We start from the raw sequence: 22474 nt of genomic DNA on the forward strand, positions 1-22474 counted from the left end.
AGAGTGGCAGGCTGGAAAGACTGAAAATCTATCAGGCATTTCGTCCCATAGTTCCCTGTTTGACAAGACCAAGGTGTCCTCAAACGCCGCCCTAAGGCCCAGATACCCTACTTGAATGGAGACTTCTGGCTTCACAAATCCCAGATGCTAGTTTCTCTACTCAATTTATCTTCGAACATACCCTCCAGATAACATCTCTATCTTGAAAGGTCCTTGCTGCAATTTTGTTTCTCTTTCGAAACATCACTCGAAAATTCCCAGGGAAATAGAAGGGCAATTCCCTCCTTCTTACTGAGGTATCTGGGGGAGCAGCGGCTTACAAAAGTTCATGCCTTGGGGTCACCAAGGGCCACACGTCAGATAGCAGAGCAGGGTGCCACACTTCTCCCCGGTTTTCGCTGAGCTAAGCAGTCTCGTCTTTCCGAGAGCTACCGCAGTCGGGAGCTTTCTGGGCGTGCCCACCCAACTTCTGGAACCCGACTTCCCAATTCCTGCATCCCCGAAAACTGCTCTCTTTTTCTACCACAAACTCAGGCATATTGGAAGGGAATCTTGCGCAAGGTCATTTGTTCATTTAAAAGAAAAATCCACAAAATACAAGCCCAGTACCCACCCATTCGTCCCTTCATTTTGCAGCGTGGACAACAATGGAGGACTACAGCTCCCAGAGAGGACTGCGCTCGTCCCCTGGCGCAGGGACCAATGGACGCCTGGTACATGACCGATACCGACTAATCAGGGCCAGGCTCGACGAGGCTTTGTCTGCAGACCGCGCGCGGGGCCGGTTCTCCCGCCCCCCAGCCCCGGCGCACGCGCGCCCCGCCCTGCCCGCCTTCCCTCCCGCGCCCTCCCCGCTTCTTTCTCCCTCTCAGAGCCTTCCTGTCGCCGCGTTCGGACCTCGCTGCTCCAGCCTCCGGGGCACGTCCCATCCTATCAGCCTGCGATCAGCAGAGGAAAGAAAAAAACCACATCTATTTTTTTTTGCCCCGTACATACTTTGAGGCCAGCAAAAAAAAAAATTAAAATAAATTTTAACCATGAGGGAAATCGTGCACATCCAGGCCGGTCAGTGTGGCAACCAGATCGGTGCCAAGGTAAGAATTTTTACCCTCTTTTAATTGTATTTCTTTTTGGAAGGAAAAGTCCAGATAAATTATGAAAAATGGTTGTGGGGCATCTGCACTCTTACTCCTTAATCAAGCTTTGCCCCCTCCCAAGTTTTTTTTAAATACAGAAATAAGATACCATTGTAACTAGCATTTGCTTTTGGAAAATGGGTATTTTTCTTGGCAGCACATTTTGGAGGAACTATTAAAAGGATCCTTCGGGTTTCGGGGGCGGAAAGACCGAGGATCTGTAAGATTTACTAAAAGGGAATTTTCTAACGGTCCGAGAACCGGGCAGATGATGCGGAAACGGCCCGAGACAAAGCGAGACGAGGTTTTGCCCATGTGCGTCCCGCCCACCCCCCTCGTAGGGCAAGCCCGACGGGGAAGGGGCGGCCGGGCGGCAGCTGCCGGGAGCTCCCCTGCAGAGGCGGGGGCCGCGGGCGCGGGTGGGCTGCGCCGCGCTCGCCCTTCACAAAAGATCAGGGGCCCCGGCGGGGCGGCCCTGTCGCTCTTCGTGGGTGGAAGGGAATATGTACTGTATTAATTTTATTTCCTTTCTTTGCTCCTAAGGGAGATCTTAGGGCGTGAATAGATATGGAGAAAGGGAGAGAGAGAAAGGGTGTGCTTTTCTTTGATGAGTCTCAAAACTAAACAAATAAGGGGGAAGAAAGAGAATCTTTGGAGGACAAAAAGATCTAGCGAAGGAATAAAATTCCGGGGGATTTTTTTTTTTTCTTTTTTTTTTGCGCGCGGTTACAATGTAGCGGGGGAGGGGCGGGGAGGAAGTGCGGCTGCTACGTTGTAGCAGAAGGGCGGGCCCTGCGGGGCGGGGCCGGGCGCGCGGCGACAATGCGGGCCCGCGGGGGCGCGCTGGCCCCGCCCCTCGCGCGGGTTGTCCTCGCCTTGGCCCCGCCCCCGCGCGCGGTCTCCTGGTGTGGGCGGCGGCAGCGCCCTGCTCGACCCTCGCCTTTTGTGCGCGGCCTGGAGGGGCGGTGCCCGGCGGGGGCGGGGAGGGGCGCCTTTCCAGTTGGGTCGTCCTCCATCCGCCCTCCCGGGTCCCTGCGAGCGCCAGGCTTTCCTGGCTGCACACCACCTCATAGCAAGCGCGGACACTGCGGCTTTCCCGGTGTGCGCGCGTCCAGGGGAAGGGTGTGGTCGCAGATGCAGGGCCTAGGAGATCGCGCTGCAATTAGAATGGGCGGCGGGCGCAGTCAGCGGGGACTTGAGCTGTTGTGGGCTCATTGCTCTTCCCCGGCAGTTCTGGGAGGTGATCAGTGATGAACATGGCATCGACCCCACCGGTACCTACCACGGGGACAGCGACCTGCAGCTGGACCGGATCTCCGTGTACTACAATGAAGCCACAGGTGAGGACAGGAGCCGGGGAAGCCCGGGTCCCCTTTCCTCTCTCATTTCTCCGGGTTCTCTTTCCATCCTCGGAGACCCTTTATCCCTTTTGGATGAATCTATCATCCTTTCTCCTTGGGGACCCACCACTGGGGCCAAGACTAACTCTTCTGCCACGTGGTGGCAGGGCCCGGAATGACAAGGCCAGCTTTCTCCCAACCCCAATATATTTACCTTCCCCTCTGCCAGATCTCAGACCTCTACTTGATTCCCTGTAGGTGGCAAATACGTTCCTCGTGCTATCCTGGTGGATCTAGAACCTGGGACCATGGACTCTGTTCGCTCGGGTCCTTTTGGCCAGATCTTCAGACCAGACAACTTTGTTTTTGGTGAGTTATATAGAGGATATTAGTGGACACCATTGGATTAAATTTATCTGGGTGCAAGAAGATGGCAGAAGTTAGGAGATGATTGTTGTACTGGAGAACTTGTACAGAGCTGTCTTCTGAAATCGCTGACGGAGGGCAGAGGTAGTTACGGCCCTAGCTGGTAAAGTGTGGGGAGGTGGGAGGAGAACACCTCACAGGTGAAGGAGAAAGAAGACACATCCAAGGGAATTATTCCAAAAGTTGAAAGGTGGAAACCTCATGTGTGTTCCACACCCTACTAATTAATTAAGTTTTTCTCCTCACCCCATACCAGGTCAGTCAGGGGCAGGCAACAACTGGGCCAAGGGCCACTATACAGAAGGGGCCGAACTGGTGGATTCGGTCCTGGACGTGGTGCGGAAGGAGGCGGAGAGCTGTGACTGCCTGCAGGGTTTCCAGCTGACCCACTCGCTGGGCGGGGGCACAGGCTCTGGAATGGGCACCCTCCTTATCAGCAAGATCCGAGAAGAGTATCCTGACCGCATCATGAATACCTTCAGTGTGGTGCCCTCACCCAAAGTGTCCGACACCGTGGTTGAGCCCTACAACGCCACCCTCTCCGTCCATCAGTTGGTAGAGAACACTGATGAGACCTACTGCATTGACAACGAGGCCCTTTACGACATCTGCTTCCGCACCCTCAAGCTGACCACGCCGACTTATGGGGACCTGAACCATCTTGTCTCAGCTACCATGAGTGGTGTCACCACCTGCCTCCGCTTCCCTGGCCAGCTCAATGCTGACCTCCGCAAGCTGGCAGTCAACATGGTGCCCTTCCCACGTCTCCACTTCTTCATGCCTGGCTTTGCCCCTCTCACCAGCCGTGGAAGCCAGCAATATCGGGCTCTCACTGTGCCCGAACTCACTCAGCAGGTCTTCGATGCCAAGAACATGATGGCTGCCTGTGACCCCCGCCATGGCCGGTACCTCACTGTGGCTGCTGTCTTCCGTGGACGGATGTCCATGAAGGAGGTAGATGAGCAGATGCTCAACGTGCAGAACAAGAATAGCAGCTACTTCGTGGAGTGGATCCCCAACAATGTCAAGACGGCTGTCTGTGACATTCCACCTCGAGGCCTCAAGATGGCGGTCACCTTCATCGGCAACAGCACAGCCATCCAGGAGCTGTTCAAGCGCATCTCAGAGCAGTTCACGGCCATGTTCCGCCGGAAGGCCTTCCTGCACTGGTACACAGGCGAGGGCATGGACGAGATGGAGTTCACCGAGGCTGAGAGCAACATGAACGACCTCGTCTCTGAGTATCAGCAGTACCAGGACGCCACCGCGGAAGAGGAGGAGGATTTCGGTGAGGAGGCCGAAGAGGAGGCCTAAGGCACAGCCCCCATCACTTCAGGCTTCCAGCCCCCTTAGCCTTCTTCCTCAACTACCCTTTTCCTCTCCCTCAGAATTTGTTTGCTGCCTCTTTTTTTTCTTCTTCTTTTAGGGGGGTCTAGAACAGTGCCTGGCACACAGTAGGCGCTCAATAAATACTTGTTTGTTGAATGTCTCCTCTCTCTTTCCACTCTGGGAAACCTAGATTTCTGACCTTTTGGGTAACCCTGTATTTCCTTCTGGTGCCCATTCCTCCCATCTGTCCAGTTAATATTGCCCTCTGTTTTTAAAATAATTCTAAGAAGCTGGGTCTCATCCAGATGCCATTTGGAATCAACTGAGTGCTGAAAACCCAGATGCCAACCATCATCCTAAGCCCAAGTAGTAGCAAAGTGGGGCGGGGGTGGGAGAAGTCACTGTGAGGAAGGAATGGGATTTTCCATTCTACAACAGATTTGGAGAGGGAAATCCAGGCTTTTAAGTCAACTTTAGGTATTTGCATGTTCCATCTCTCAGCTTCAAGGGAGGTGTTAGCAGTATTATCTCCATTTTCAATCTCTCTCCAAGCTTTGCCCTTTGGAGGGTTCTGCCCCACTCTGTGGAGTGGAATGCTCCCCTCTCCACCTCACTCATACATTGGGTTCCTTTCCCTTGGAGAAAGGGGATCAGGAGGGGAGAGAGACCAGCCTTGGTCCCTAAGCCTCGAGAAATGCCCTCCCCATTCCTACCTTTTCTTACCCACAAAAAAAGTAGTAACATCCCTGACTTGTGTGGAAAGGTGTACACTGCCACCTAAATGAGTCATTCCCCAGAGAGGGGACAGGACACCCTCTTTTTTGCAAATCTCATCTCTTTGCTGTTGCCTTTTTTTCTCCCTACCCTTGGTTTTGTCATATCCTACACTTCAGATTTCTTTTGTGTTGAACTTGCTGCTTTTTTTCATATTGAAAAGATGACAATGCCCCAAGAGCCAAAAATAAATGGGAATTGAAAAAAGTTGTGAGATGTGTGCTTATTTAGGGAAGGATTGCCCGTGGAGACCTGGGACTTAAGTTCAGTTCTACTGTGCTCTCCCTAAATAGATGAGCATATCACAATAAAGTTGGCCCTCTGTATCCATTGGTTCTGCATCCAGGGAGTCCACCAACTGGATATTTGGGGGAAAAATTGTACTGAACAAGTACAGACTTTTTTGTTACTTCTTAAACAATACAGAATAACTACATTATATTGGGTATTAAAAGTAGTCTAGAGGTGATGTTCAGGTTATATGCAAGTAACTATGCCAATTTATATAAAGGACTTGAACATCTGCTGACTCCTGGAACCCATCCCCCACAGATACTGAGAGACATCACTTCATTGACCCTCATCTTGAATCTTGTACTCAAACCACCACCACCAGTACCAGTCAGTCTTAATAACTGGCAGAGGCATAGGTCCAGATACAGGATCTAGGGATGGGAAGTGGAAATGGAAATGAATGACAAGGCATAATTGGTTCCCAGACGAGCATCAGCATCCCCTGGGAACTTGTAGAAATGCAAGTTTTCAGTCCCACCCAGATGTACTGAACCAGGAATGGGTTGGACCCCAGCAGTGTTTTAACAGTGCTCCAGGAGATTCACATGAATGCACAGCTGAAAACTGTTGTGCTGTTTCCAACGTACAGCCCATCCAGGACTCCTTTGGGTTATGGGTACACCTGTGGCTGTTACCTGTGAGTTTTCTTAGTCAACCTAAGACAAAGATGACTAGTGGAGAATACCACCTCATGTCTCCTTCTAAAATCTATGTTCTACCTAATACCTAATGCTTCTCTAAGGGCACAAAATAAGTCAAAGCAAAGCTGCCTTGGAAACACAATAATTTAGTATTTCCTTTAGCTGTATTTTCAGTAATTCTAGGGACTAATGTTATTCTCAGTATTCTTTTGTAGCATGCTTTTCTTACTATAACCAACTTTTGGGGAAAAAATACCTCTACAATTTTTTCATTTTGATACAGTTTTTGCTCTGTCACCCAGGCTAGAGTACAATGGTGTCATCATAGCTCACGGCAACCTCAAACTCCTGGGCTCAAGTGATTCTCCTGCCTCAGCCTCCTGAGTAGCTGGGACAACACACACACACCACCATGCCTGGCTAATATTTCCATTTTTTGGTAGACACGGGTCTTGCTCTTGCTCAGGCTGGTCTTGAACTCCTGAGCTCAAACGATTCTCCAGCCTCAGCCTCCCAGAGTGCTAGGATTACAGGTGTGAACCACTGTGCCCAGTCCTCTACAATTCTTAACAGTGTATAGCTTGCTTTTCCCCTATTCTAGAAAGCCTACTGTAGGCAAGGGAGCAAGCTAGACTTTAGCATTCACTTTGAATTGGTCCTGTTTTATTAAGTAATTGTTCATAAGTATTAGTACTTACAGTCATTTATTCGGCAGGTAAAGTTGAGAACTGCCAGACCTTCCCTCAGTCTTGGTCAGAAAAGAAGTCTAGACAATAGGCTCAGACAGTAATTTAATTACGAAGTTAAGTAAGTTGGTATGGGGTGGAGTGGGTCATCCGAAGGCTGACAAGGGACCCCTGGCACTGACGGTCATGGTAGTGTGGGGTCAGGAAGGGGAGCAACCCCTCCAAGGCAAGGCACAGGATATTTGGCAAGGAGAGATGAGGAGTGGAACCCCACTGCCAAAGGACATGCTCAGAGAGGCCAGGTGGGGTGCATGCAACAGGGGAACCATTCAGGCACCGAAGCCATGGGCCTGGGCATCGGCAAGGGCTTTGGGCTCAGGCTGTTCGCAAAGGCTTGTGGTTCACCTGGCAAAGAGACAACAGTGGGTGACACTTGGGAACCAGGTACCCTCAGCCCGCCCAGGCCTCCCATTTGGACGAATGGGCTGTAGGGAGGACATGCATGTCCAGGAGTCTTCTTTCTGGTGCCCTGCCTCAACCCATTTCCCCAGGCAAACACATCAGGATCCATGAAAAGTAAATCACTGAGAGGGTACAGGGGGCCAGAACCTTGCCTGTGGTCTCTCCTTGGCTCTGAATCTCCCATTGCAGGCCTCAACGACGCTCCCAGGACCCCAACTTAAAGGTTATTGGTATGATCCACTGCGGTTTTTTTTTTTTTTTTTTTTTCCAAGAGACAGGGTCTTGCTCTGTTACCCAGGCTGGAGTGCAATGGCGCAATCATAGCTCACTGCATCCTCAAACTCCCATGCTCAAGTGATCCTCCTACCTCAGCCTCTGCGTAGCTGAGACTACCGGTACATATTACCACGCCTGGCTCATTTTTTTTAGAGATAGGGTTTCACTATGTTACCGAGGCTGGTCTTGAACTCCTGGCTCTAAGTGATCCTCCCGCCTTGGCCTCCCAAAGTGCTGGGATTATAGGTGAGAGCCACCTCACCCAGCCTGATCCAGTGCTTATATTTATATATGTATTTAACACACACATAATACTTACTATGTTTAAGGCACTGTTCTAAATACTCTGCAAATATTTACTCAATCCTCTTAATTCAACAGGGTAGTTTCTATTATTAACCCAATATTTTTTTTTTTTTTTTTTTGAGGCAGAGTCCCGCTCTGTCACCCTGGCTAGAGTGCAGTGGCATCAGCCTAGCTCACAGCAACCTCAAACTCCTGGGCTCAAGCAATCCTTCTGCCTCAGCCACCCGAGTAGCTGGGACTACAGGCATGCGCCACCATGTCCGTCTAATTTTTTCTATATATTTTTAGTTGTCTGACTAATTTCTATTTTTTAGTAGAGATGGGGTCTCACTCTTGTTCAGGCTGGTCTCGAACTCCTGAGCTCAAACGATCCTCCCGCCTCAGCCTCCAGAGTATTAACCCAATTTTAAGGTGAAGAAACAGGTATAGAGGGGTTGATAACTTGTCCAAGGTCACAGCTAACAGGCATTGGAGCCAGGATTCACAACAAAACAGTGATTCCAGAGCCTGTTCTCTGGCCTCTACCAGAGGCACCAAAAAAAGCAGTGCTAGACCTTGGAATTGTCACCAGGCGGCCAATAGTCCCCTGTACTAGTGGGGTGATCACAAGCACAGGCTCCAGAGACAGTTGGCCTGGGTTTGAAGTCCAGATTCACCAGCTGAATGAGCTGGAAGTTCAGCTTCCTTACTTTGTAAAATACTGCATACCCTAAGGGTAGTCTGATTTAAAACAACTCACTTATACAGAGCTTAGCACTGTGTCTGGCACCTAGAAAATGATTAATAAACGTCAGCAACCCCCAGGCCTGGGTGCTAGTCAAGTGCTAGGCCCACGGCACCACAAAACACAGGAACCCAGCAATTCTGCTCCCCAGAGATCCTCACCTGGGAGATGCTGACGCCTGTGAGTCTCTCCACGCTGTCTGGCAGGCGGCTTAGGATGTCCAGTACTTCCCCAGTCACTTTGGCTGCCCCCACAGCCCCACTTCCGCTGGACACCAGTGTGATCTTATTGGCTGAGGTCAAGGGACCACTGATCTCCTCGGCCACCTGGTAGGTGAGAGACGTCCACTCAGTGCCCATGACCTGAACACACCCCTCATGAAACAACGTACTTGGGTTCTAAGATCCTTGTCCTACTGATCACCGTCTCTCCCTTAGGTCACTGGCTAATAATTCCCATCTGTAATTTATGGTCCCCTCATTCTGGTTCTGGTCCTCTGCTGGTGCCCACACAACCTCCAGACCTGGGGCAGCTTCTCCAGCAGCATGTCCAGCTGAGCCGCCTCCTGGTACAGCTGGAACGCTTCTGCCTTCTTGGCCATCTGCTCAGCCTCGGCCCGGGCCCGGGCCCCTATGGCAAAGGCCTCCGCCTCCCCACGCATCTGAAGAGGGTTACAGGAAACTTGTGGTGGGATTGATGGGAATACGAACAAGAACCCCTGGCTCAAGCGGCAACCCCCACTCTCTCCACACACCGGCAGGAGCTACCTCCTAACTCACCCGCACAGACTCAGCTTCTGCCTCCGCCTGCATAATCAGCTGGGACCTGGGGACACAAGGAAGTGGAGGGAGGAGCCTAGGAAAAAGGCCCAGCCTGGGGAGACCAAGGCTCCTACAACCTGAGTCCCATAGGAGTCCAGGCGGTGAGGGCCTCAGCTCTCCACCTGGGGCTGCCCTGGTGGCAGAGGAGCCAGGACGGGGCAAGGGAGGGGGCATTTACTTCTCCGCCTCGGCCAGGCGCTCCAGCTTGTAGCGCTCGGCTTCTGCAGGCTTGCGCACCCGGGCCTCCAGCTCCTTCTCTCGGCGGGCGATCTCCTGCTCCTGCACTGCCACCTGCTGGGCTCGCTCCACCACCTGCACCTGCACCCGCTGCTCCTCGATCTGCTGCTTAGTCTTGGCCACCTGGGTAGCGGGGCACTCAGCGTCAGAGCGGAAGAGCAATTGCCCAGAACGACAGAGAAGCGGGGGCTGGGAGGGGGGGGGATATAAAAATAAGATGGGTTCCTGGTCTGCTGAGCCAGGCCAGTGGAGTCCGTTTCCCGTACGGAACCAAAGCACGGCCTTGGGGGTGGCCTGATACGCCTCCTCAGGGCCAATGTCAGCGTTAGGGACGTTGCCAAGGAAGCCTCGGCGTCAAAGCTGGATAGGCTGGGACCTGGTCTCTGTTCTCCCTCAGGCCAGGTGAAATGTCCCTCTCATGAGCGCCGACTTAATCTATTTTCCCACCTGTGTCTCCCTGTAGAATACGAACACCTTCAAGGCCCTGAGCGCACGGTGGCCGTCCTCATCTTCTACCTCCACTGTCTCGCTCAAATCCATCCACCCTGCCTCACTGCTGCCACCGCCTTAGTGAGAGCCACAATCGGTTCCAGCTGTGACTACTGCAATAGCTTACTTTTTATTTTTTTGGTGGGTGGGGTTATCTTTTTCATTTTTATCTCTTGCCTATGGTACGGATTCAAAAGAAAAAAGTACAACAGTGGGAGGAAGGCTTCTTCCTACCCCTGTCCCCAACCATGTGTGTCGCTTTCCCACAAGCAACCACTGTGACCGGCTTCTCATGTGTCCTTCCAGGGATACCCTACACATCTACCGGAACGTGTGTATACAAAGAACTCCTCTTATTTAAGCAAACTTCATTTACGTATTCCTTGTAGTGTCCAGGGATCAAGATGCTGGTGAGGAGGGGTACCAGGCAAGGAGTACACTTCCTCACTGTCCCCTTACTCAGGCCCAGCCACACGCCACCAACCCTGCAGGTCTCATCAATACAAGTGATGGTCCCCTGCCCTATACTGGGACCGTCTGTTCACTCCAGACACACGCGTGGCTCTGGATAGGGCACTCCGTACTGTCTTTGACCCTAAATTTTCAAACCTGTTCCAAAGTGGCTGGACTAGCTGCCCTCCACACCAGTGTGCAGAATCACCTCTCTCCTGTGTCCTCTAACCAACCGTTTCTTTCTTCCTTCCTGTCTCTGGCTCTCTTTCTCTTTCTTTGGTGAAACTCAACCTCCAGTAGCTTCCTCAGAAAGAGTATGAAACAAGTTCTCTTTGCTTTCTCCGAGATTTTTATTCTATCCTTCTATTTAAATGACAATTATGTTAAGTACACACTGCTATGTTAGAATTCTCCATCAGAATTTTGAAGGTATTGTTCCATGGTCTTCTAGACTCTTAAGAAATTTGAAGTCATTTTGATGCCTGACCCTTGGAGATCTGTTCTTTCTCTCTGAAACATTTTAGATTTTTTTTTGTACTCAGTGTTCTGAAATTTCACACTAATGTGTTTTAATGTCTATATTTTTCATTCATTGTGTTGGGCTCTTGGTGAACCGTTTCAATCTACAACTCATGTCCTTCAGAGCAGATAAATATTTCTGAATTATTTCATTGGTGACTTCCTCCCATTTTCTTGGTTCTGTTGGATCTCCTGGACTGGCTGGCCACTGATCTTTTCAGCTTTTCTAATTTTTCCATCTGTTTTGTTGTTGTTGTTGTTGTTCTATTTTCTGGGAGGTTTATTAGAATTTCTCTTCCAATGTGATTTTTTCATTCATTTTTGTCATCTTACTAATTTTTTTTCTTTTTCTTTTTGTTTTTTTTAAACATTTCTACACACCATGACTCTGCATAATTTTTTTTTTAAGATATGGAACACTTCCTGAATTTGGATGTCACTCCTGTGCAGGGCCATGCTAATCTTTTCTGTATTGTTCCAATTTTAGTATATGTGCTGCCAAAGCAAACATCATCTTGTTAATGCATTTTTTTAGTTTTTTGTTCTATGTTCTGATTTCCTGAATGTGAACTCTTCTCTTATCTGAAAATATTAATTTTTTTTTTTAAGTTTTCTTCTCCCTACACAGTATGTAGCCTTCAAATTGCTTTGCTCTGTCGTCATTTTGGTCTTGGTCTTCCATGTTGGAGAATTCCCTCATTTATCAGGTAATCCTCTGTTGTCTGCTCATAGTGAAGGAAGTCTAAAACACTGAAAGAAAGCCCTGAGTATGTGGGTGAGGCTTGTTGACTCTGAGCTTCACTCTAGGGTGATTTGGACAGGCTGTGTATGGAGGAACCTCTGATTCAGGATCTTTAAGTCTTTCCTTTTGGATTGGTCATGTTCCCTAGAGCAGTCTTCTGATCTTTTTTGGAAGATGGAGGTTCTGGGAGCTGAGTGGGATTGAGGGGGTTGAGGTTGGCTGTCAGCATTTGGCATTCAAGGGACTTATGGTCACCTCATGACCCTGTTACTGGCAAACTACCCTGGCCCTCGCCTGTGCCAGGCCAGCCCCGTCACATCCTCTGATTTACTCTCTTCAGATGTCTGCTGGAGCTGGGGAGGAACCATTACTCAGAGGCAGGGAGCCAGAGCAGGGCTGTAACTGAGAAAGCACTTTTCACCAGTTCCCCTTATTTAAGTCTACCACAGCTCCAGAGCCTCAGGTCATTCCATGGTTTCCTCCCTTGCAGGCTTCAAGCTCAGCTGCCCCAGCCCTGCTTGGTCAATTACAACTGATTTCCGGCTTCCAAAATGATGCTGTGGTTTCTGTTCCCATATTCTTCATCTTTATAGCTCTTTAAAAAAAAAAATCACTGGGTGGTTTCAGAGAGGTTTTAAGAGAGTACAATTAGGTGCATTTATTTGATCCATCATCTTTGAAACAGAGTCTAACTTATCTCTTACTTCCTTTCTTCTGACACTCCATTCTCCACAATGCAACTGGACTGGTCCTCAGAAAATTGTAAATTAGACTAAGGCACCTCCCTGCTTAAAGTTCTCCAATAGCTTCATTTCTTCTTTTTTAAAAATTAGAAACAGGGTCTCACTGTTACCCAGGCTGGAGTGCAGTGGCATCATCATAGCTCGCTGCAACCTTGAACTTCTGGGCTCAAGCGATCCTCCTGCCTCAGCCTCCTGAGTAGCTGGGATTACAAGCCAATGCACCTGGCCCAATAGCTTTCCATTGTGCTTTGAATTCTCTTCTAAGTCTCCATGGTGGTCACCCAAACCCTTCATGATCTGACCCTGCATGCCTCCCCTCCTCACTTACAGCACACAGGCCACCCCCGATCAGAAACCTCCTTTCTGTTCCCGAGACAGGCCAAGCTCTTTCTACCTCAGGGCCTTTGCACTTGCTGGTCTCCCCTCACAGCCACTAGCTACATATGACTATTTAAACAGCACTGGCTTATAATACTCTTGACCCACACCACTTTACATTGCTGGCTCCTTCTCATCTTCAGGCTTGATCTGAAACATCACTTCCTCATAGAAGCTTTCTCTGACCACCCCCAACCTAACATAGCAACACCCTCCCCCTAATTTTCCTATCTCCCTGTTTATTTCCTTTATACCACTTAAATAAGATAATTATTGCCTGGGAAGGTCATTTACTTGCTTATTAGCTGTTTCCTGTGTTATAATGTAAGCTCCATGAGGGCAGGAATCTTTTCTGTGGCATTCACACTTATATTCTCACCCCCAAAACGATGTTTGGCATACAGTAAGCACTTAATAGATCTTCACTGAATGAACACTTATTTTCTGAGCACTAGCACAGTGCCTGGCACAAACCAAGAAACTGATAAAGGGTGCATGAACAGAGGCTGGGGACGGTGGCTCACACCTGTAATCCTAGCCCTTTGGGAGCCTGAGGTGGGAAGATCGCTTGAGCCCAGGAGTTTGAGGCTGCAGTGAGCTATGATGATACCACTGCACTCTATACTGGGCAATACAGCAAGACCCCGTCTCAGAAAAAAATAAAAAACAGTTGAACAGAGCCCAACTAGCCCAACCCCTGATTTGTAAACAATCCTGATTTGTAAACAAGGAAGGAAGGCCATGTTTACAAGGTTAAGACCTTATCCGTAGCTTCACTGCAAGCTAGTGGTTTCCACTATGGTAATGCTTTTCAAATCCAAACTCCAATGTGCACACAAATCACCTAGGACTTCACCCAGGGATTTTGTTAAAATGTAGGTTCTGATTCAGTTGGTCTGGGCCAGAGCCTACAATTTTGTATTTCTAGCAAGCTTCTCAGCAGCAGCTCCTGCTGCTGCCAGGTGGACCGCACCTTTGAGCAGCAAAGCTCTACGCCACACTCAACCTATCAAGCCACCCTGGAATTTAACATCGTAACTAAAGATGTCTTGCACCGCCACTGTGTTTTCAGCCTGTACCAACTCTTGACAAAAACAAAATTCATAATATTCCTATCATTTGGGTAAAGGTCTCAAAGTACAGCTGATTCTCGTTATTCAGGGCAGTTCTGTTTTATAAAGTATCCATGAACAATGAATTAGCTAATACTTACTTTGTTCCTAAAGGAAATACAGGGTTAGGTTCCTGTGAGCCCCCGGTCACAACATTTTCATTAACCAATCAATACGTAACCTTGTTTTATATGTGTTTCTATTTAAAGATATCTCAGACAACATACATTGTTGACTCATTAACACTGAACTCACAGTTAACAGTGCTAAAAACTCAAGGCTGAATGAAACTTAACTAACGCACATATCTTTCTCTATGAGGCACATCACGGCCTTTTTGTGCCAAGGGACACCAGACAGTACTGCAGTGCTATGCTTAGGAGCCATTTTAAACAGTGTCGTCACCAAAAAAGTCACTAAAATGCAAAAAAACAAGTGGCAGTAAATGTGCTGTGAAATGACACTGTTCACAGCACGAGGGCTGGAACTAGAAGGCAAAGCATCTCCTTGTTTGACCTCACCTGGGAACTACACTTCAGGCGACTCAAACTTTTCACACTGTGCGTGTCCACAAATGATCGTAAAAGTGCTGTGAGTACTGATTTTGGGGTTGCCAATAAATTTTAGTCAATAGGCCAATTCTCAAATACAGAATCCATGAATAATGAGGATCAGCCGTGCCTCCCCGCACATCTCACTTTGCAGGATTCAGTGCCCAAGTCCATGTTTTCCTTCCTCACACCCTTCTTGGATCACCAGGGCTGCTGCTAGCCACTGGGGGGTGCCCTTTTGCAAACTAGAAAAAGGCACCCCTTCTTCTGCTCATATGCAGACCCAGACCAGAATGCACCACTTGGCGAGTGGGGGATGGGCCGGATCTTAGCTCTGGTCCACCCTCTCAGCCAAGTACCTTGCACAAGGTACAACTTGCTCCCAAAATATGACCAGCCCTATCAATCATATCCTTTCTTGGATTTTTCTTTGCTTTTCAGCTGAAACGTTTTTTTTCCCCTAGAGATAGGGTCTTGCTCTATTGCCCAGCCTGGAGTACAGTGGCATGATCATAGTTCACTGTAACCTCAAATTACAAGGCTCAAGAGATCCTCCCACTTCAGCCTCCTGAGTAGCTAGGACTACAGGCATGCGCCACCATGCCTGGCTAATGTTTTTATTTTTTGTAGAGACAGGTTCTCACTATGTTGTCCAGGCTGGTATTGAACTCTTGGCCTCAAGCAGTCCTCCTGCCTTGGCCTCCCAGAGTGCTGGGATTACAGGTATGAGCCACTGTGGCTGAAACATTTGAGTCTTTTAAATCTCTCCTCATTGGGGCAGAAATGGAAAGCCAGGATAAGATCAAAGTTAGAATGTGAGAAATAGTGGTGGCCTGAAATGGAGAGCTGAGAGGAATGGGGAGAGGCCAAAGAACAGCCTGGCCATCTGCCCAGTGTGGTGGCTCTGACCTGAAGCTGATAGGCCAAGTCAGCCTGTGCTCGGCGGGTGTTGACCTCGATGTCATATGCAGCCTTCTTCAGCTCGTAATCCCTCTGTGCTTTGGCCATCTCGATCTCACTCAGGTACTGAGCGGACACCTTTTCCTGCTTGGCTTTAGCCTCCTGCCCAAGCAGAGATCAGGTAGGAAGAGTCAAAGTGGGGAGAGGAAGGAAACAGGGAGAGCTTGCTCTATTTCCCCTGCCCAGCCAGCCCCTACTCAATGGCGCCCTCCTCTCCCCATTCCCACCAAGCCACCCCATCTCTCTCACCCTGATCCCAGCATCTCGCTTGGCCTCTGCTTCCCCAATCCGAGCATCTTTTTGGACTTGAGCTGTTCGAGCCTTTCCCAAAGAGTGCAAATAGTCCTGTGGGAGAAGTGCAGAAATCAGAGTCCTCAGGAGAGTGTAAGATATGGGAGGAAGGAAGCAGGAAGCAGGAGGGATCAACTGCCTAGTTTTACCTGGTCATCGTGAATGTCCTTCAGGGTGTAGCTAACCACGCTGATGCCCATGTTGACCAGGTCTGAGGAGGCCACTTTGAAAACTTGTTCTGAGAATTTCTGCCTGTCCTTATAGATCTCCTATGATAACAGGATGGTGGGAAGAAGGAACTTCAGCTCTCAGATCCACTGTCTCTCACAGACTAGCTTGGTCCTTAGGTTCCCCTCATCCTGGCATCCCCTCCAGATTTTCCTGTGACCCCAGGCCCACCTCCACAGTCATGTGGGCCATGATAGCCCTCTGGTGGCCTTCCAGTGTCTCCAGTGCAATATGGGCAATCTCAGCCTCCGTCTTCCCCAGGAACATCTGGCAGGCAGCCGCCAACATCTCCTTGTTCTGGCCTTGGATTTTTACCTGCGGCCAGAGTAGGGGTAGGGAGGTGTGGTGGAGGTCTCATGAAACCAGAGAAGACACAAGAGAGAAAGGAGGAATCAGTGACTGGGGGGTGCCTGGAGAAGGGGAGACTAGCAGAGACATTCTCTGCAGGCAGGGACTGAGAAGGCCATGGTCAGAAGATGCCTTAATGTCTGGCAGAGAAGGTGATGGGGAGTGGACTTTGGGGGAAAGGCTCTGAGAGCCTCACCTGGGCAATGCCAGTGACTGAGATGGGGACCCCATGGCGAGTGTAAACCTTTTCACTCTTGACATTGAGGGTCAGTGTGTTGAGAGAGATCCTAAGGGAAAAAGAAGGGACAGATAGTAAGAAAAAGAGAAAACTGAGGCTCCCCCTCCCTGGTTCTCTTCCTACCCACCTCTGGATTTGCTGAATGCAGGGCAGGACGAAGACACGTCCTCCAGCCACCATGACTGGGGGGCTGCGGCAGAAACCTGCAAGGTGAAGGGCAGTGAGCAGCCCTGGTAGAACCGGCACGTGGAAGACTGAGGAACTGGGGGGTGGCGACAATCCACAGCAGAGAAACTGGGAGCGGGAGGGGAAGCAGTCTGGGCCTTGGCAGGGTAGTGGCTGGGAATCCCAGGTGGGCGGCTTGCGGCTACCAGGGGCAGAAGCTTGGCGCTGGGGAGCTGGCAGGGAGAGGAAGAAGGGGCAGAGGCCAGACTCACAGGGGTTTGGGGGTCACTGGCTGGGAAGAGCACAATACTTACCGGAGACCACCATGGCCTCATTCGGGCCACAGGTGAAAAACATGGTTCACGCTGGAGCTGGAGGAGGAGGAGAGAAAGCGCTTGCGGATGGCGAAGGGGCGCTACAGCAGCCACAGGCGCGAATACTTTCCCTTTCCCGTTAGGCTGGCCGGGTCTGCATCTGCCGCGGCCCAGTCCCTTCCGCACCCATGGGTCCGCTAAAGCTTTTCCCTGTGAAATCCCGAAGATCCCCAGCGACCCCCTGCCCCGCCTGCTTACGGCCAATCCCCTCCCCTCGCCGCGTCTCCGCCTCGGCGCAGACGGTTTCCCCTTTATTCGATAAGGCTCCAGGCGCCGGAGGCCGCAGCTCTGTCCCCACCCTCCGGTTCCGCCGCAGCCGCAGGCTCCATCTCCCTTCCCCCACTCACCTTCCCGGACGCGGGCGGCGGCGGGGCCGGGGTCCCGGGAAGGGCGGGGGTGCGCAGGGACCCGGGGGCCGAGTAGGGGCGGCTCGCGGACCAGCCTTCCTGGAAGCTGGGCGGGCGCCCGCGCCCCCTACCCGGCCGCACCCTGTCGCCGCGGCAGACACGCCCCCGCCCCGGCGGCCGACCAACCTCCCCTCGGCCGCGGCTCGGCCCGCCCCCTTCCCGGCAGGCCCCGCTCGGGTCCGCAGCTCCGGGGGCCCGGCGAGCCGGGGAGGAGCGCGTTCCCCTGCTGCCCCCACCGCCGCCCTTCCTGGGCCGGGAGTGTCGCGCAAGCCGCTCTGCGCTCCGCCCCCGGGCACGGGACGTGACCTCCGTGGGCCTGGCACCCGGGCTGAGGGACATTGCCACATTTCGGGTTCGCCGCGGCGTAACTAACCCGGAAAACCGCAGACCGGGCAATGCCTGCATGCGGCAAGCGGATGCTGGGTCCCGTGACTCTGGTAAAGGGGCTCCGCGGCCCGGGAGGAGCGCGGCTGGGGACTTGGCCCTGAAGGCGGGGAGGAGAGGGGAGTCGCCGCTGGCAAAGATACACTCAGATGACTGCTGACAGTAAATCAAGTTTATTTGTGTTCACAGAACATACTAGGGGACCCATACAGCCGCCCCGTGACAGCCCACCAACCCCCAACCCCGCAGCCGCCCCTTAGGGGCGACTCTGAGGAGGTCGAAGGCCAGGGCCTTACTCCCAGCGTTCCGCAGAAGCCGCACGCAGTAGGCCCACGGAGCTGAGATGCTGGAGGACGGAGAGTGTCACCCCCTAAACCTACGACCCACCACCAGACTTGACCCCCAGCCCAGGCGTCCTCCCCTACCGGTCCTCCCTATTTCTCCTCCCACTCAGCCTCAATTCCAGGCGCTCCGCCTCCACCAAGCCCTTAAAGCTCAATAAATACCAAGAGATTTGCGGTTGCAGCAGGGGGGAACATCTCGCACCCCTGCATAAGTTAAAATAAATATTACGTACATCCCTCCATCACCTGGGAGGACATACATAAATACATATAAATATTAATTAGGAGCAATGAGAAATAAATTAACGACGCCCTCCTTCCCACCCGGCCTTCGCCGCGGCGGGTCTGTGCCCCGGTCCCGGGGAGCCGCGGTCTCGCTCCAGGCACCGGCTGGCGTCTCCACCGTAGTGTTCCGAGTTTGAGTTGCCTCTGAGGTCCCAGTTTGGGATACGCTCTCGCGCACCAGGTACGCCTGGTGTTTCTTTGGTTTTTCGGATTCTCTTGGGGGGAGTCAAGGTTAGAAGGCGGCCGGGTGTTGCTGGAGAAAAGTGCTGAGGTCCAGGGCGTAGTCAGAAGGCTCTGAGGTCAGATTAAGGAGCTCAAGGACCGGGGGCGCAGAGGTGGGCGCCGGGGATGCGGCGCTGGGGGCGTCCTCCGGGGCCAGGGGCGCCGGCACACCTTCTTCGGCCATCAGAATCTGGCAGAAGATGATGGTGAGCAGCAGAAAGAGGAGCCTTTTGGCAGGGTTCGGTTCCTCGACTGGCACCTGTCGCCGAACCTAAGGGGAGACAAAAAAGGAGACAGGTCAGGGCCAGGTCCCCGGAGTCGGTCGTTTCCCCGCGGCGCCAGGACTGCTTGTCCCTCCGCCCCAGCTGCTGACTTCGGCGACACTCACCACTCGAGGGTAGAGGACCCTACGGCTGCGTTTTCGGTGCCCGCGAGAGGCGCTGGGGCGCGCGGCGGGGACCGCTGCGGGTTCCGGGAGAGGGTCGAAGGTGAAGATCTCAGGACCGGAGCCCCGCCGGGGTCCCGGGCTGGTGGAGGGGACCGGGGTCGGGGGCCGCAGGACGGTCATGGTGGGCAGGGAGCTGCGAGAGTGACACATGGCGCGCTGACCAGAGCGTTTGGCGGAGTGTGGACCAGCACCGGCAGAGCTAGTTAAGTACGCCGGAGAATTGGGCGGGCTCTTCTAACTCCGCCTCCCACAGCTGGGGAGCAGTTGGCAGGAGCCTGCTGGAAATTCCGACGTTTAAACAAAGGGAGGGGGTGGAGACTTGGCTTGTGCAACCCTGCGCCCAACTGCACGTTGTGTGTCCTGAGTGGGGGTGGGCGAGATCCGCGGCCACAGGCACATGTTGGGGCATGTGGCAGCTGGAGAGGGGCCCACGACAGTTTAGGAGATGGTTCAGCCACAGGCTCCCCAACAGGCCCCACCCATCACTGGGGAGCCTGGAGGGCTTCCTGAAGGAGATCTGGCAACCCTGCTTCAATACCGACCCAGCAAGGTCGAGGAACCACAAACACATTCATGCACTTGTAGGTATGCATAGAAAACATCCCAAGAAGGAAGTCATTACAGAAATAGTCAAGAAGACTAAGAGAAATGAACATACTAGCACACACAGCCACAACCGTGCATGCCTTAGCTCACATGAAAACACACACATATGCATATAACACAACACACGCACACACATGCACACACCACATGCACACACATGCACACAGCAAAGGAGCAAAGACTGCATAAGGACAACCCAACAAAGCCACTCAAGTGTGGGCAGAAATAGTCACATAAAGGCTGGTGCAGAGGACCACAAAATACGAAGGCAAGAGGTTCGCAGCCATCCAGATTTGCCCTTTGTTGTATGGATCAAATAATATGTTATGAGAAGAACATTTTAAATTGTGAGACATTATACAAATGTTGCAGTAATGGTACTTACTCAATCTAGACAGAATTGACATATTTTCATAATTACCTCAAAGAAAGCTGCTTATGGACACAGAATTTAACATCTTTTGAGCACTCACCTGTTTTAGGCGCCCCACTGAAGGTGCTGTTGTGAGTGCTGAGGTCAGTTTCTGTGTGTGCTGTGTGGAGGAGGGAGCCAGTCACAGCTGACACTGCAGCCTGGGGGCTTTCACCTTCTGGCATGGGGAGGGGACCATGACCAGGAGAACTGGTTTGTTTTTCTTTTTTTCTTTGTTTGCCCTCAGACAATGAGACAGAACCAGGAGAACTCTCCTGAGGGTCCTAAGAAAACTAAAGCCCAAGTAGGGCCTGGCCTGTAATCCTAGCACTTTGGGAGGCTAAGGTGGGAGGATCGCTGGAGGTCAGGAGTTGGAGGTTGCAGTGAGCTATGATCACACCACTGCACTCTAGCCCACGTGACAGAGTGAGACCCTGTCTCAAAAAAAAAAAAAAAAGAAAGAGGCTGGGCGCGGTGGCTGGCGTCTGTAATCCTAGCACTCTGGGAGGCCGAGGCAGGATGATCATTTGAGCTCAGGAGTTCGAGACTAGCCTGAGCAAGAGCGAGACCCCATCTCTACTAAAAATAGAAAGAAATTAGCTGGACAACTAAAAATATATAGAAAAAGTTAGCCAGGCATGGTGGCGCATGCCTATAGTCCCAGCTACTCGGGAGGCTAAGGCAGGAGGATCACTTGAGCCCAGGAGTTTGAGGTTGCTGTGAGCTAGGCTGACGCCATGGCACTCTAGTCCAGGCAATAGAGTGAGACGCTGTCTCAAAAAAAAAAAAAAAAGAAAGAAAGAAAGAGAAAGAAAGAAAGACAGACAGATAGATGGAAGGAAGAAAAGAAAAGAAAGAAAGAAAACTAAAGACCAAGTGTTAAGGGGGACCCAAAAGTGCTAATGTTCACGTCTGTCTAATCAATCAGGGATGGCTTCATGGAAGAGTGGTATTTGAGATGACCTTGAATAGTGGGTGGGATATGACAAATTCCACTGTGGAGGATTCGATGTGTAAGAATGGAATCAGCAAAGGCCTTGAGCTGGAAAAGTACAGGATGTATTTGGGGAATCACAAGAAAAACAATGTCAGAGTAAGTTTCCCGTAAAGGAGGAGTGGGAAGTAAGAATGGCTAGAAAAGAGTCGGGCAGAGCAGAGTGGGGTGAGCTCAGCTGCCAGGCCTGGAGCCTCAGTTTGACTCTAGACCATGAAGCTTGTGGGTTGCAGGATGAGATAAAAGGAGGAAAATTCAAGCCAGAAACTGACTGGAATAAGGAGTATTCCCTGGATGGGAAAAGAAAAGACTGAGGCAAGGGACAGGAGGCTATTGGAAGGGCCCAGGTAGGAGGTGACAACGGCCTGAGAAGATGGCCATAAGAGACATTCCTAGCATGAGATCACCAGAATTTGGCAATGAGATGGATGTCACTGGGGAGGGGAGCATGGGGAAAGGAGAGTTGCTGACAGCAAGAGGATGAAAATATCAGAGATGACTCCAGGGATGTGAAATGCATCTGGCTCAGATGTAAATACCCCCATGTTAAGCCTGGGGCACAAAGCAAATGCATGCACGACCCTCCCGTGGGAGACTGTGTCACACCCGTCTGCGTCCTCCACAGAATCCAGCACAGCACCTTGCAGGCAATAGTTGCTCAATAGTCTTGTTAAATGAAAGATGAGGCCGGGCGCGGTGGCTTGCGCCTGTAATCCTAGTACTCTGGGAGGCCCAGGCAGACAGATGGCTCGAGGTCAGGAGTTTGAGACCAATCTGAGCAAGAGCGAGACCCCGTCTCTACTAAACAATTAGAAAGAAATTATCTGGACAACTAAAAATATATAGAAAAAATTAGCCGAGCATGGTGGCACAGGCTTGTAGTCCCAGCTACTCAGGAGGCTGAGGCAGGAGGATCACTTGAGCCCAGGAGTCTGAGGTTGCTGTGAGCTAGGCTGACGCCATGGCACTCTGCCCGGGCAACAGAGCGAGACTCTGTCTCAAAAAAATAAAAAATAAACAAAAACACAGAAAAGAAAGATGAAACTGCTGAACTATAAGTGCACACATGGTATCCCACACTGGGTGGGTCATCCTCAGCTTTGGAGACATGGGTATGTTCCTCCAAACTGCCTGCATGAATATGCAACGTCTTTCGAAGAGCTGGCACAGTTCTTACATGGACACCAAATGAGAAGCACTTAAGGGCATTTTTCAACCAAGAATGTGTCAGAACGCAAATAAGCGGACAGCCCCATAACTGGGCTAGAAATAGATACATCGTTACTACACCTGCAGTTGCTTCCTGGGCCTGTATGTCACTCTATTTTA

The 22474-nt window shown here is 51.3% G+C and overlaps 3 protein-coding genes, 1 long non-coding RNA gene and 1 other non-coding gene across 13 annotated transcripts; 2 read left to right on the top strand and 3 right to left on the bottom strand.

Moving 5' to 3' along the window:
* The first annotated feature begins 864 nt into the window (after positions 1–864).
* TUBB (tubulin beta class I) lies at positions 865–4416 on the top strand. Of its 7 annotated transcripts, none has more exons than XM_069487651.1 (5): positions 865–1094; positions 2368–2476; positions 2735–2845; positions 3159–3250; positions 3857–4416. In XM_069487651.1, the coding sequence occupies exons 1-5, from the start codon at positions 1038–1040 to the stop codon at positions 4214–4216; spliced, it is 729 nt and encodes a 242-aa protein (XP_069343752.1). In that variant the 5' UTR covers positions 865–1037; the 3' UTR covers positions 4217–4416. The 7 variants fall into 7 exon arrangements, with proteins under 7 accessions (XP_069343752.1, XP_069343747.1, XP_069343746.1 ...); XM_069487646.1 differs by having other exon boundaries at positions 3159–3184; positions 3257–4416; XM_069487645.1 differs by having other exon boundaries at positions 3159–4416.
* A 2297-nt stretch (positions 4417–6713) lies between these two features.
* On the bottom strand, positions 6714–17550 carry FLOT1 (flotillin 1). 3 transcript variants are annotated; one of them, XM_069487266.1, is made up of 13 exons: positions 17391–17550; positions 16984–17040; positions 16632–16707; positions 16463–16553; positions 16090–16233; positions 15840–15959; positions 15649–15744; positions 15349–15501; positions 9394–9575; positions 9174–9219; positions 8918–9055; positions 8556–8720; positions 6714–7031 (listed from the first exon to the last, which is right to left on the bottom strand). In XM_069487266.1, the coding sequence occupies exons 2-13, from the start codon at positions 17024–17026 to the stop codon at positions 7002–7004; spliced, it is 1284 nt and encodes a 427-aa protein (XP_069343367.1). In that variant the 5' UTR covers positions 17027–17040; positions 17391–17550; the 3' UTR covers positions 6714–7001. The 3 variants fall into 3 exon arrangements, with proteins under 3 accessions (XP_069343367.1, XP_069343368.1, XP_069343369.1); XM_069487267.1 differs by lacking the exon at positions 16090–16233; XM_069487268.1 differs by lacking the exons at positions 16463–16553; positions 16984–17040; positions 17391–17550 and having other exon boundaries at positions 16632–16685.
* Positions 11319–11420, bottom strand: LOC138396134 (U6 spliceosomal RNA). Its single transcript, XR_011235613.1, has one exon. It is a non-coding gene; the product is annotated as a U6 spliceosomal RNA (small nuclear RNA).
* Positions 17551–17677: 127 nt separating the features above from the next.
* On the top strand, positions 17678–18540 carry LOC138395020 (uncharacterized). Its single transcript, XR_011235501.1, has 2 exons — positions 17678–17887; positions 18024–18540. It is a non-coding gene; the product is annotated as an uncharacterized lncRNA (long non-coding RNA).
* IER3 (immediate early response 3) lies at positions 17995–19293 on the bottom strand. The gene is made up of 2 exons (XM_069487270.1): positions 19074–19293; positions 17995–18956 (listed from the first exon to the last, which is right to left on the bottom strand). The coding sequence occupies exons 1-2, from the start codon at positions 19281–19283 to the stop codon at positions 18696–18698; spliced, it is 471 nt and encodes a 156-aa protein (XP_069343371.1). The 5' UTR covers positions 19284–19293; the 3' UTR covers positions 17995–18695.
* Between the last annotated feature and the right edge of the window lie 3181 nt (positions 19294–22474).

The sequence above is a fragment of the Eulemur rufifrons genome, chromosome 15 (genome assembly GCF_041146395.1).
Source record: "Eulemur rufifrons isolate Redbay chromosome 15, OSU_ERuf_1, whole genome shotgun sequence".
Lineage (NCBI taxonomy): Eukaryota > Metazoa > Chordata > Mammalia > Primates > Lemuridae > Eulemur > Eulemur rufifrons.

What these genes read in the sequence shown, in the direction of transcription:
- TUBB (XM_069487645.1), top strand. Translation starts at nt 1,038, where the DNA reads ATGAGGGAAATCGTGCACATCCAGGCCGGTCAGTGTGGCAACCAGATC. An exon ending in GTACTACAATGAAGCCACAG is followed by an intron (nt 2,477 to 2,734) that starts GTGAGGACAGGA and finishes GATTCCCTGTAG; the next exon opens with GTGGCAAATACGTTCCTCGT. An exon ending in ACCAGACAACTTTGTTTTTG is followed by an intron (nt 2,846 to 3,158) that starts GTGAGTTATATA and finishes ACCCCATACCAG; the next exon opens with GTCAGTCAGGGGCAGGCAAC.
- FLOT1 (XM_069487266.1), bottom strand. Translation starts at nt 17,026, where the DNA reads ATGTTTTTCACCTGTGGCCCGAATGAGGCCATGGTGGTCTCCG. An exon ending in TGGCCCACATGACTGTGGAG is followed by an intron (nt 15,960 to 16,089) that starts GTGGGCCTGGGG and finishes CTGTTATCATAG; the next exon opens with GAGATCTATAAGGACAGGCA. An exon ending in CAGGCGTCAGCATCTCCCAG is followed by an intron (nt 7,032 to 8,555) that starts GTGAGGATCTCT and finishes TCTCTTTGCCAG; the next exon opens with GTGAACCACAAGCCTTTGCG.
- IER3 (XM_069487270.1), bottom strand. Translation starts at nt 19,283, where the DNA reads ATGTGTCACTCTCGCAGCTCCCTGCCCACCATGACCGTCCTGCGGCCC. An exon ending in GGGTCCTCTACCCTCGAGTG is followed by an intron (nt 18,957 to 19,073) that starts GTGAGTGTCGCC and finishes GTCTCCCCTTAG; the next exon opens with GTTCGGCGACAGGTGCCAGT.